Source organism: Zingiber officinale, chromosome 8A, assembly GCF_018446385.1.
Source record: "Zingiber officinale cultivar Zhangliang chromosome 8A, Zo_v1.1, whole genome shotgun sequence".
NCBI classification, from domain to species: domain Eukaryota; kingdom Viridiplantae; phylum Streptophyta; class Magnoliopsida; order Zingiberales; family Zingiberaceae; genus Zingiber; species Zingiber officinale.
Window position 1 is genome coordinate 11,830,792 of NC_056000.1, and position 13,901 is coordinate 11,844,692.

General features: G+C 39.4%; 3 protein-coding genes across 3 annotated transcripts; 1 reads left to right on the forward strand and 2 right to left on the reverse strand.

Annotated features, from left to right (window-relative positions):
* The first annotated feature begins 2,176 nt into the window (after positions 1-2,176).
* LOC122012459 (H/ACA ribonucleoprotein complex subunit 2-like protein) lies at positions 2,177-4,972 on the forward strand. The gene is made up of 4 exons (XM_042569004.1): positions 2,177-2,463; positions 2,694-2,763; positions 3,797-3,902; positions 4,437-4,972. Exons 1-4 carry the CDS (start codon positions 2,337-2,339, stop codon positions 4,596-4,598), a joined length of 465 nt encoding a protein of 154 aa, XP_042424938.1. The 5' UTR covers positions 2,177-2,336; the 3' UTR covers positions 4,599-4,972.
* A 252-nt stretch (positions 4,973-5,224) lies between these two features.
* Positions 5,225-8,588, reverse strand: LOC122012460 (pentatricopeptide repeat-containing protein At3g02330, mitochondrial-like). The gene has a single exon (XM_042569005.1). The coding sequence runs from the start codon at positions 8,561-8,563 to the stop codon at positions 5,834-5,836; it is 2,730 nt and encodes a 909-aa protein (XP_042424939.1). The 5' UTR covers positions 8,564-8,588; the 3' UTR covers positions 5,225-5,833.
* A 2,129-nt stretch (positions 8,589-10,717) lies between these two features.
* On the reverse strand, positions 10,718-12,289 carry LOC122012463 (fasciclin-like arabinogalactan protein 2). The gene has a single exon (XM_042569011.1). The coding sequence runs from the start codon at positions 12,197-12,199 to the stop codon at positions 10,994-10,996; it is 1,206 nt and encodes a 401-aa protein (XP_042424945.1). The 5' UTR covers positions 12,200-12,289; the 3' UTR covers positions 10,718-10,993.
* Between the last annotated feature and the right edge of the window lie 1,612 nt (positions 12,290-13,901).

Below are 13,901 nucleotides of genomic sequence, written 5' to 3' on the forward strand. Positions count from 1 at the left end.
GTGGAGAGGATGACGTCGGGTGAAACGAGGCAGGATAGTGTGGATTGGAAGATTGAATAGAGGATCCAATCAAAAGACTCCTCTGGAGATGATCGGGAGGTAGCTTCACGAGAGCAGGGTTGATGCGGCGTGGAGGATTGGGAGACAATGCACGACTAGAGGCGGCCATGAGATTCACGGTTCTCACAAAGGCCGGTGGCGATGATGACCGAGGTTGCTCCGGCGACGACCAACACCTTGTGGATGTGACACCAACGATCGACAACGAAGGGGGGAATTGGCGACGTGAGTTGAGGTTAGGGTACTGGTGAGGAAGTTGAGGAGAGGGATTAGATGAGGAGTGTGCGGTGGTGAGGGAAGAAGAAAAGAAAAGAATCAGGAATTTGCATAGTAACTCCTCTTATATTAGTTTAAATTAATTAAACCCTAAGTTAATCCCCAATCAACTCCCACTTTATTGATATTCCAAACAAACTTCCTCCGAGCTAAATCATTTCATCATCTTAAACGTATTATATAACCTCCGTTTAAATTTTAAAAATTTTCTAAAAATCTAATAAGGTTATTTCTCCAATAATATTTATTATTTAATTATTATTTAGGCGTGATATTTTACAACTGGATTACATAGACTTGCTACTTGTTGGAAGGTATTTAACAAGACATATAAGAAGAAGGATGAGTCATTTGTCGATCGACATTTCTCAGCAATTAACGTAAGAATATTTCGTGAATATATTTGTAGACTTTATATGAAGGTAAATAAAATTATTATTTTAACATAAGAAGCAATGCCCACTAAAATTGTACAGACATCTCAGCCTAGTGTAGAGGGAGAGGAGCCATAGCCTCTTTCCACCTATGAGATAATTAACATTTATTATAACATCATCGGTTGAAGGAAGAAGACCTCCTTTTACAAGCTTGGCTCTCAAGCCAAAGTTGTCTTTGTTGGATGAGGACTCCAAGGATCAAGGGGTGTCCTAATTCCTCCTCATCTACTGAGGTACAAGCATTGCGGGTAAAAAATCAGGATTTGTGGACTCGACTCTCGTCATTAGAGGAGATGATGGTTGAGAGAGATGCAAAGGCAAGGGAGATGTGTGGGCGACGAGCTCAAATTGAGGAGATAGTTCATCATATGCAAGCATTTGTAGTTCCGTTCATTCTCGATTCACAAATGTAGGGCCCACATCATTTGGAGTCCCAGAGACCTAGGATTCTAATGATTTTCTTATTGAGTGGATCATTTTGAGCAAGGACGAAACTAAGAATTTCATATTAAGGGGGTGAAATATATATGTTTATGTTGTGGGGAGGCGATCATGTCGCTGCCTCCCATTCGCCTCTCTTTCACCCCTCTTATTCCTATATGGCATACACTTCTTATACGTAAAAATTGAAGAGGAGTGGTCGCCACCATCATCCCTCTTTGGCCCCGTCCCTAATTTTGAGGTATGTTATATTTTATCTTAACTTTTAATTTTTTTTTTATGTTTCAGTTAAAAATATTGCTATCATTTTTTTTAAAAAAAAATATATGCATATATATTTTTATTATAATTTTTCATGATCATCCTTAGATGTTGCATATTTCTATCATCATATTCAGACGTCTAAGTCCCCTCGGATGGATCTAATAGTTAACGTATAAGGTGTTGCCACAATGAGGTCTGGGGTTCGAATCTCGACAAAACCGAGGTAATACCTCCCTTATGTGCTAGTCACTATTCCAAAGTCTAGTAACCGTCCGTGATTTACCTCCTCCGTGTTAGCCTTGGGACGGGTTGACCGGAGCGCTAGGGGCGAGCGTATTCAGCTTTTTGTCAATATTCATATGTCTAAAATCTAAAGTGATATATGTTTTTTTATTTTGTATTAGATTTTCTCTCTCTAACTTTAAAGAATAGTAGTTATGAAATCTAAATTTATGAATAAATATAATAGTAGCAGTGACTTTTACATAAACTATAAATTTTAAAATAAACTCTATATTTAAGAAAAAATAATTTAATCACGTGAACCTATTAATCTATTATACACCATCTTATACAGGATTAAAAAAAATAATTTTATGATTCAAATTCATAACTATAATAATAATTATTATAATAATAATAATTATTATTATTATTATTATAATCCATTCGTAAAGTCCGTGTTCCATGACCCGGACGCTTTGGTTAAACCCTGAACGCGTGAATAAAACCCTCGCGTTTCCTAGTTCCCAAACATTGGCCGCCGCACATCGCCGCCTCGGCCGTACGTTCCTCACAAACCTTGGCCTATCCGGTATCTCACGGGAATCGTCGAGATCGATAAGGAGATATACAGGGATGGGGAGCGACAGTGAAAATGAGAAGTCAGTGAAGGAGAGGAAGAAGTTGATGGCCGTCGCCCCGATTGCCAAACCCTTAGCCGGAAAGAAGTTATGCAAGCGGAGCCTCAAGCTCGTCCGACGAGGTAGTCTCCTCTATTATTACAAACGATGCTGTTTGTTTCTCCGATTGATTGCGAATGTCAGCCTGTATCATTTAGGTTATTATGATAGTTGGACACTGGGAGGCCTTTTTCGTTTGCTGGTTTTGGGCTAAATAGAAAAGGAAATCTTTTTGCCCTCCAAATTCCTCTCTTTGCTGTGATATATTCGTACAGTTTATGACTTTTTTGTTGCATTGTATTTGTGCTACCAGCTGCTGAGGCTAAGTGCTTGAAACGTGGAGTGAAGGAAGTAGTGAAGAGTGTGCGCCGTGGTCAAAAGGGGTCAGTTTCCTTCTTGTTCTGTTGTTGATTATAATTACAGTATGTGTGAAAAGAACCAACTAAATGTGAAGTGCCTCAGTGCCTGCATACAAATTAGGCGTGTCAATGAGGACAGGTTCAATTTGGTCAGGTCCAGTTATGGTCCGTCTGTGTTGAGCACAGTCCACGGTGATGCACCCCAGGCCTAGCATAGGTGCCCCAGACACTCCCTTTCCACGATCGAGCTACAAAATGATTATAAAAAAAATAATAAATAGAAAAGGCCGTGTTTTGGCTGTGTGCCAACCCTTGCGAGCCTTACTCATTCTGGCCTGATTCCATGCCTGGCTGGAGAGTTGTGCCTGACTCTAGCCTGCGCCTATTGCCCCAAGCATGTCACGGCCAGTTCAGGTTTGAGTTGCCCCAAGCTTGGCAAAATTCATACTGTCCCTCCCCACTTGGCACCGCTGCTTAGAAATTTTGGTGGTGGATTTTGAATTACTGATTGTTTTATAATTAAAAAGTTAAATATTAGTTTTAAATTAGTATGGTTTTATAGTCTGAAATTATTATGATGCATTTACGATCTTGTATTCCTTTTTCTATCATATAATATAATTAGTTTTACATGGGATATCTTTATGTTAGATTTAGTTTGACGTTATATACTCTCTCAAACTAATGGTCTGTCAGTATATATTTTCAACATATGCATGCTGCATATAACACTTAGATTATCTTTTAATAAATATTATCTATAATATTTGATACAAGTCATTAATTTCAATTATTTGAGATTGATTGCGTGGATTTTATATTGTCATTGAACCCAATGTAAAATTGCCCCCACAAGTGAAAATCTTTTATATCACTATGATTGATGTCAAGTGTTCTTAAGCTTCCTATCCCTCACACCCAAAATTGATTCAATTTATCTAACCTTCTGATATCATCTAGAAGCATGCCAAGTCTGCCTCATACCCAACTGATGAACCTTTATTTTAGTCTGCCCTCATCTGCAGAAACAATGTTAATTGCACTTTGTTGGTTGCAGATTGTGTATTATTGCTGGGAATATATCTCCTATTGATGTGATTACCCATGTTCCCATCTTACTGGAGGAAGCTGATATTCCCTATATATACGTTCCATCAAAAGAGGTTTGTTTGACTCATCTTAGTTCCTTTGCTTTTTAAATTCTGCTTTGTAAATCCATTTAGTCAAAGAACATGTAACAGCATTAACTTTTTAAAGGATTCATGAGCCTTTTCAGCAATTTAACCAGTTTGTGCCTGAGTTTTTGTTTTTATCTGGATGTCATTCTGTCTTTCCTCTTTACCCTGAAAGAATTGTTAGATGAAAGTAGTTAAGGGTTACATTTATAAAAAAGAACAGTTTAATGATTGTTATGTGTGTAGATAACTAAGCATTTCTCCGTGCTCATGTTTCATATTCTGAATCATTCTCCTTGCCATTGTTGTTAGTCAAACAGCAAGACTACATTTGCATCTCTTTGCATACCATTCTCTTTCCCATGTCTAGGCTATTGGAGGCTGGTCACAATCAAACCATTTTACTCATGAAGCTTCTATTGCTTAATGAGATGGAGACTGTTGCATGCTCTTTTCAGAACTCTGTTTCTTCTATCCATTCTTTTGTTTTTTCCCCGCTAATTTCTTTTCGTTTCATCGTAGGATCTCGCAGTTGCTGGAGTCACCAAGAGGCCAACTTGCTGTGTATTGATTACAACCAAACCAACTAAAGGGGAGTTGACCCAAGACGTGCAAGAGAAGCTGCAATCAGATTACAACCAGGTCGTAGCAGATGTTAAGGAGCTCACAGCTTGCCTCTTCTGAACGTGTCAAAACTTTCCGAGTCACCCATGTCTGCAGTTTACTTATGAGCAATTTTTTCCAACTTCCGTTACAAGCCTGAATCCTTAGTTATGTATTCATGCTTCATGCTTGATACAAGACATTAATATAGAACGGTTGACCGCGCGTTGCTAGTATCTGTGCTGATTAAGCTCCGTCAGTGTGGAGTCTTGATCTTAAGTTGGCCTTGATTTGGGACGCCAATGTTTGATTTTTCCTACTTTGTCTCACTATCCGGACGCAAGAGTTTGCAGGATATCCACCACTGGATGTGGATAAGGAGGAATTTATGTAATCTTGGTATTAGACATCAAATAGAAGCCCTTGTTGAGTATTTTAAGGTTAATTATTGATCCTGATGTGATTGTTGATTATCAAATTTTTTAACCTATGGAGCTTGCATTGGCAACCTTGCATCAAACTGGTAGGCTTATCGGAGGCATCTATTGGAAACACTGTTCAAGAAACTCATTGGTTGAAAAGTTACTAACTAAAAAACTCCTTTTATTCGAGAAAATATGAGTGTGAGAAATGAAAATGTTTTTGGGTTTCATTTTGATATAAACCTAGACAATGGCATACAACTTGAGGGAAAACAAGCGGTTGAATTTTTTTTTAAAGAAAAAGAAATTGGGCAAATAGTTTTCCTTCATTAATCCCTTGTTAAAGTCACTTAAAATTTCAAAAATATTCTTCACGTATCAAAAAGTTTGTGGGAATGGATCTTTGATGGCTGCCCTCCCGTCGCCAGCATCTTATGAGCCCTCTGATGTCTGGACTAAGCTTATTCTTGACAAAAGATGAAACTAACTTCAAAATGGAGTTGGAATTTTTTATTTATTAATCTGGGTATCCAAGTTCTTATAGATCGTTTAATTTTAGAGATGAACGATCTTTCCTCTTAGTTCATCCACCGGTTAAATCCGGAAAAACTTGTGGCAATTCGTCCAACAGCTAATCTCCACAGTCGAAACTCCACTCTTAAATCTGCCCTTGCCTCAACTGAGTTTCCAACCGCGATACTAATCCACTGAATGTTTTACTGCTACACCGTGCTAGCTAGAGGGGTGGAGTTTAGAGTTCATGAACCTTATTCTTATTCTGGTGCATAAATATCGTACAACTCAAGCAACTAGAGTGCTTGTTTGCTGTCTTTTTGCACGGTATTGCAACCGATTTCTTGGTAATAGTTGACCAAAATATTCTAATTGCATGGCTCAGCCACAACCCACTGCAAGTAGTTCGAGTTGATCTTTTCTCTCCCCTTCCTCATCCTCAACAAATGTTTCTAAGTCGGGCAGATACCCTGCCCACATCATTTCAGAAATTAGCTCATCCAACCTTTCATATATCTCATTGCATTTTGGGTGAGCCTTGTCTCCCACAAGAAAAGTGTGCATCTCATTCTTTATCTCTATCCAGCTACAACCAGGTTCTTTCTTAAGTTTGCTCTCCTTCATTATCCGTCTCATTCTCGACACCTCTTCCCATCTTCCAGCATTGGCATATATATTTGACAAGAGAATGCAAGAGGAGGAATCGTCAGGGTCCAACATCATTAATTTTTTTGCTGCAATTTCCGCTACCTCCACATTTTTATGAATCTTGCACAGGCTCAGAAGAGTTCTCCACATAACATCATCAGCTTCGAATGGCATTTTAACAATAAGTTCCAAAGCTTCACTAACCCCCTTTCCACGCCCAATGATGTCCACCACGCAAGAGTAGTGCTCTAATCTTGGCTCCAACTGGTAGTGGTCAGTCATCAAACTGAAGTAGGACATGCCCTCATCGAACAGACCGACATGTCCACAAGCCCGAAGAACTGCGAGAAATGTCGTATGGTTAGGCCTGACATTTTCTAGTTGCATCCTGTCAAATATTTTAAGAGCCTTGAGTCCGTGGCCATGATGAGCATACCCACAAATCATGGCATTCCATGATACCAAGTCTCGATCGATCATTTTTTCAAACATCAAATATGAATCATTCATGTTTCCACATTTGGCATACATGTCCACAAGGGTGCTCGATATGAAGACGTCCTTGTGTAATTCTAGCTTGATAATCTTAGCATGGATTTGCATCCCAAGTCCAATCGTAGCTATATTAGCACATGTATCAAGAACTGTGGCATAAGTAAAATGATCGGGTTCAATGCTGTTATTTAACATCTTGGAGAAGAAGTTCTGTGCCTCTTCACTTTGTTTCTGGAGAGTAAACCCAGATATTATCGCATTTGCAGATACCAAGTTTTGCTTTTCTATTCTGTCATGAAGTTTCTGTGCTTCCCCCATCATTCCACATTTACAGTACATGTCAACAAGGGCACTTCCGACAAATGAAACGAGACCAAGTCCAGATTTAATTACCTTGTTATGAACCTTAACACCACAAACGGAAGATTGAAGTCCCGCACAAGCTTTGAGGACACTACCATAAGTGAACTCGTCAGGTTGCATGCCATAGTGCAACATCTGATAAAAATGCAGTAAAGCTTCTTCATATCGTCCATTCTGCTCTAAAGCTGCAATGACTGCGTTCCAAGAGACTGCATCTCTTTGCTCCATCTCCTCAAAAACATTGTAAGCCTCTTCCAAAGCTTCACATTTTCCATACATGTCCAGAACTGCATTCCCAACGCATACGTTGTAAATAGTTCCGGTCTTTAGGGCCAAGCAATGAGCTTGAAGACCCATCAAGTACCTCTTGACCTCTGCACAGGCACTACAAACACCAGATAAGCTGATCTCATTGAAGCCAACACCAGAGTGATTCATGCATTTAAAAAGCCCTATCGCGTCATTCCCCTGACCATTACGAACTAATCCGACAATAATTGCATTCCAGCATTGCAGGTTTCGCATTGGCAGCAACTGGAATAACCTTCTAGCATCATCCAGAATATCACATTTTGCATACATATCCATAATGGCAGTCCCAACCACAACATCAGTACTGTAATTGTTCTTCAAAGCATGACCATGCAACTGTCTGCCTATTCTTTCAGAGCTTAATCCAGCGCAAGATCTGAAAACACTCGCATAAGCCGACTGGCATTGCCCAACACCGCATCTTTGCATCTCTAAAAACAGTTCCAGTGCTACAGCATATTGTTCATTCTGCGTGCAGCCTGCAATCAGAGCACTCCAACAAACCCAATTCCTCTCTGGCATTTCATCAAACAAATAAATTGACTCGTCCAGTCTCTTGCATTTTGCATACATGTCAATAAGGGCACTCCCTGTCACCACGTCGCAATCCAAACCCATCTTGATGACAAAACCGTGTATTTGGGTGCCCATATCAACTTCCTCCAATGCAGCACAGGACTTGAGAATCACTGCAATTGTGGTTCGATCAGGATTGATTCCACTCTGTAGCATATGGAGGAAGAGACCAATGGACTCATTTAGTTCTCCATTCTGCAAAAAGCCTGATATCATCGAATTCCATGATATAACATCTCGTTCTGGCATTCTGTCAAACAGGGACTTGGCAACGTCTAGCGTACCATTTCGAGCGTGACCTGAGATCATAGCATTCCAGGAGACAATGTCCATGTGGGGCATACGGACGAACACCTTGTGGGCGTACTCCAAGTTGGAGCAGGTAACGTACATGTGGATCAAGCAGTTTGCGACGAAGGTGGTTGGGATGAAGCCGGAGGCGACCATCCGGGCGTGGGATTGGCGGCCGCCGGCCGTGTCTCGGTGCTTGGAGCAGTGCTGGAAAATGTGGGAGAAGGTCATCTTGTCGGGGGAAGACGTGGAAAAGGGAGAGACGGTGGGGAGACGAATGGGGAGGGAGGAGCGCGTAGAGAGGAGGGAAAGACGGCGGCAGATGAAGGCCATTAGAACTGTCTCGTTGCATGCCTTCTTGCTCGCTCTCTTGATGCTGCCGTTGTGTTCGATTGCAAAGTGTTCGACGGATTGCCGAACAAACATACGAGTGCTCGGTGGTCGAACAAAATTCCATGATTTCATTGAAAAAAAAATTATTATATATTTTTCAACTGATTTACGGAACTACTTAAATACGTTTTTATCTTCTAAAAAATACGCGTTTTCTGAAAAATGATATTTAGTATACGTTTTTCGTGCATATTTTCTAAAAAAATATATAGTGTTTTCTAGAAAAATAGAAAATGACAAAAAGTCATTTTCTGTTTTATAGAATACACGCATTTTTCAGAAAATAAAAATGAAAAGCACACGTACCAAACACACCCTTAGTTTCTTAAATATTCAAATCCCCTATCTAACTTTTAAACTGAGGATCCTATACCCCTCTCATTTATACTAATCGATTGTTATATGCTAGTTGACTGGTGTTATTTTTTTTTTTTAAGATAAATAGATTTTTTTAGAAAGTCTATTTATATTTAAAAAATATTTCTTTTAATATATTATGCTAAATTAATATTTAAATGTATAAATATAATCGAGAGAAATAAATAAACACATTAGACTTGGCTTCATGTAATTCCAAACTCTCTAAGTCCATTAAGAATCTAATTCATGTTAAAAAATCAATGTCCTCGATATATTGTACCAAATTGATATTTGAGTACATGAATATATTCAAGAAAATTACATGAATACATATAACTTGATTTCATACAATTTCGATTTCTTTAGGTTCATCAATCGATTTTAGCTAAAATTGACTAATAGACATAGAGAACTCGGAATTGTATGAAACCAAGTGTTATATCTATGTTTTCAAATATCAATTTTACCTAATATATTGAAAGTGATGATTTTTTGAATATGAATAAGCTAAAAAAAAATTAACTAAAGAGCTTGAAATTATACGAAATCAAGTTTTATGTGTTTGTCTAGATCTTCTGATTATATATATGTCATCAAATATCAACGTTGCATAATATATTGAAAATATTGATTTTTTGAATATAAATAAGTGTGAAAAATTAAATTGATATTTAAAAAATCATTTCACTTGATATATTAGACTAAATTGATGTTTGAAAACATGAATATAATCAGAAGAATTAGACGATCACATAGAACTTAGTTTCATATTATTTTAAGTTCTTTAAGTCAATCAATCGATTTTGACCTAAAGAATTTAGAAGGACCTAGAGAGTTCGGAATGATATGATCGTATATATTCAACTAATTCTCATAATTATATCCAAGTGCTCAAATATCAATTCGACCTAATATATTAAGAAAAATAATTTTTAAAACATAAATAAATATTTAAAAAACACTATTTATTTAAAAATAATAATTACACCAGTCAACTATTATACTATAACAGTTGACTAGTATAAATGAGAGGGCTAAAATGGATATAGGATATGTAATTTAGTAAAGTTGAGTAAGGGGTTTAGGTATTTTAGGAAATTTAGCTAAATGGTTCAATAAAAAAAATGTATATTTTTTATGTTGTCTATTTTAAAAAAAAACAAATATGTTTTTCAGGTAAAACTAAGTTACAGTGAAGTGAGCCCTGCCAAATACAATAATCTCCAAATTCAGTTGTTTATTGAGCTCATTATTGTTTAACATGTTTATATATTTTTATATGGAATAAATAGAAACCAACCTTAATCAAGTGGATTATTGAAAATTATCAAAAGACAATCGATAACCCTCTAAACGAGGCAAAAGAATAGAAAGAGATGAAATAAAAAAATCACAACCACAACGTGATCATCCGCATAACCACAACGTGATCATCAATGGTTAACTCAAGGTTCCCTCATGAATAGCCTCATGATTCCTTCCATAACGTATATATGTTTTGTTTCACTGATCTGTGCTATTAGATCAGTTTTAATATAATATACATACTCACGACTCAAGAGTTCAATCTGTTCTTAGAATATTCGTAGAATTTCATCCTTCAAAATGACAATTGAATTAAAAAAAAAATAAAGGAGAAAAAGACAGATCTTATGGCACATATTAGTGGTCCTTTGTCGGGCGTTGCGTATGCCCCGCCATATGACTATAGCTGGCACGAATGATGAGGACTTTGCTTTTCCAAATAACTCATATAGGTGATTAATAAGTCAAGTCAAAAAGAGTACGCACTCTCAAGTCCAGCTTGCAACCTCAACCATGTTGGCATTTAAATTAATAACCACAAACATTTAAATTAAATGTATGAGTCTCAATAACAGCACACGATCTACAGTTCAAATCCACCCAAACAACCCCCAAATCAAGAGAGATAGGTCTCGATTAATTAAGCATGTGTATAATTGTAGGGTATGCGTATCTCTCCCCCTTCTTTACTTATTCCCCACTCCCAAAACCATCAGATTACAGAAGAAAAAAAAAGAAGAAAAAGGAAATTTTATGACACAGCGAAAGAGTAAAGCAGAATGCATACACCTTAATTAATTACACGGCGAGCACCAGCACCGCCATGGCGGCCGCTGAGGCCGTGAACCACCGCCCGGCTGCGCCGGCCCTGAAGGCTGCATTGTCCGAAGCCTCCTCGTCCGACGTGGCACCCGGGCCGTCCGCTGCCTCCACGGCGCCGTGCTTGTGCTTCTTGGTGGCGGCGGGCGCCGAGGCGGGTGTGACAGGATCCTCGGGCTTGAAGAGCTCCTGCGGCTGAAGGACCTTGTCGATGGCGTATATGGCGTCTGGGTCCTGATCGATGATCGTGGAGGTGATGGTGGCACTCACGATGTGGGTTTTGACGGTGATGGAGTCGCCGGATTTGGCCACTGTGTATTTGTACTTTTTGTTGTGGGTGTCGGTGGCGAGGGTGGGGAAGGCACCTTTTCTGGACTTGAGGAGCTGCGGCGAGTAGTAGGCGGGTGTGCCGTGGTAGAGGAGGAGGGAGGCTTTGCCCGGGGCGGTGAGGTTCTTGTATTTGTCGGCGAAGGCTCTGATCGCGGAGTCGATCGGGCATAAGACGGTGAGCCCGTCGTTGAGGTTGGACTCGAAGTTCTCGAGGACATCCGGCGTGGCGAGGAGCAGATCGGCGAAGGCGCGACAGCCCTTCCGGGACATGAGCTCGGTCAGATTGACTGGGGACGGCGGCGCGACGGGGGCCTCAGCCTCAGGAGAGGACATGATGGAGCTCACCTCGAGGACGGACAGATCGTAGGGCATCTCTTTAACGGACTTGACGAAGGAAACTGGCGGCGCACCACCGGCGTCCTCGGAGGAGAAGGTGACCCTACCCTTGCGGTGGTCAGTGATGTTGATGTAGCCGGTGGTGCCGATGGCGCGGCCGGAGGACTGGAAGACGGAGGAGGCGAGGGTGGAGCTATGGGTGAGCTGATGGAGCTTCTTGGACCCGTAGTAATCAGTGAGAATGTGGAGGGCAAGAACGTTTCGGATGGTGAGGATAGAGAAATGCTTCGCGAGGAGGTCAGCCATGCCGGAGTTATCCACAGCAAGGAGGGTAATGGTCTGCCGGCGGTTGATTTCGTTTGCCAGCCTAGTAACGGTGAGGTAGTGGTTAAAGGTGGAGAACTCTGGGTGAGCTGCTAGGATCTTGGTGATGTTGTAGCCGCGTGCCAACGGAGCCTCGCCGACCACCAAAATCAACACGACGGCAACGGCGAGGAGAGTGGGGAGGGATCTCCGCATTGTGAATGCCGCTTCTTCACCGTCGCTGGCGAGGAAGAGAAGGGGCACTGAGTTTGGGGCACTGAGTGGGGAGCCGGCGACAAGGGCTAAGTAGTTGAGATAGCGCTGGCACGAAACAACCAAGCCCTTGGGCTTTGTTATTATTTACGAGAACTGCCATTACTTAAATTTTTAAATAATAGTAAATAATATAAAATTAAACGTTAACTAATTAAGAATAATAACATATAAACTTTAATATTTTATGAATAAGAAAAAATATTCATAGTTTTGGTATTTCATTAAAATTTAATACTAAAATATAATTTAATCCTTCATTCAAAAGTTCACAAAATTAATAATATTATTTTTGAAATATCATTAGTTAGCTATTTACTTTATTTTATATTTAACTCGAATGAGTTAATTAGTTGAATATCAAAATGTTTTTTACAACAAGAGTTTGAAATTATCATAAATACACCAATACTATTTTTGTTATTAGGCTTAAGTGATGCTCAATAATTGAGCCATGTGTGTACTCAAGCATCCAAATGGGTTAGAAAAATCATTGGTGAGGTTAAGATGTCAGGGGATATTGGCTATGACGTTCCACCTAATGGAACTATAAGCATTAGAAGTTTTATTTATTTATTTATTTATTTAAGATATATATTATAACAGCAAACTTAGGCTAGGTATTCGAGAGTGTCGGCAAACAGGCAGCGTGATTAATTAGTAAAAGGAAAAATACTTAAAACGTTAATCAGTCGGTCTCCAAGATATTTGTAATATAATTCGAACCTCAGCCGCCATGCGGCCATTGTATTTACATATACGCATGGATCATAAACCGGACCGGAATGAACCAGCCGCGGTCTAACTCGTTGGTTGGCTTGTTGCTGTGCTGGGAGGTAATAAATCAGTTTAGTGACAATAATGGAGTGGTTGTTGGGTCATCCCTGCTGTATCGATCTTGTTTGATGCCAAAATTAATTTGGCAAATATGTCACGCTAGCTGATTTCTTGATTGCTTGGCCTGTTTTTATTTCCCAGCCAAACTTTCAGTCTTAATTAACAATTTACGACTTAATGTGATACGTATTAAGGTCTGTTTCGTAAAGGCGCATGCCCTTCATCTGCTGCCGCCGTTGCTGTAGATCTTTCAGCTTGCATATCATGCCATCACATCGAAATCACCGTCAACATTAACCTTGTGCATGTTTTCTTCTCTCCCCTTTGCGTCAAGCGTTGTTGCCTTGTCTTCCTCAAGCCTACTGGCCTCAACTTCGTTAAAATGAACACGTATCTATTTGAAAAAAACCCCTTATAAACTTAAATATACATTGGCACACAAGATATTTAGCGTCACGTGGCAATCACATGACGATAAAATTGATACTTGATCAGTGGTATATATAGTTTTTATATCTGTCCTTTTTAATTGAATCCATTAGTTATCAATAATTGTTTCCACCAACCCACGCTAAATTATTTAATTATTATCTCCATCGAACATTATTATATTTGTTTATTTTAAAATTGGCCGAGTCGGTGGATATGATCTGGCATGGTTTCAAACAGTATTACTTGTCCAAAATAAGTTGAGAATGGGACAAGCATAACTCTCACCTGTGGTTTGATCAAGATGACTATGACAGTGGAAGAAAATTCTATTTCCTTCTTTGTGAAAAGGCAGGAACCAAATGAGATGGAGGTTGCC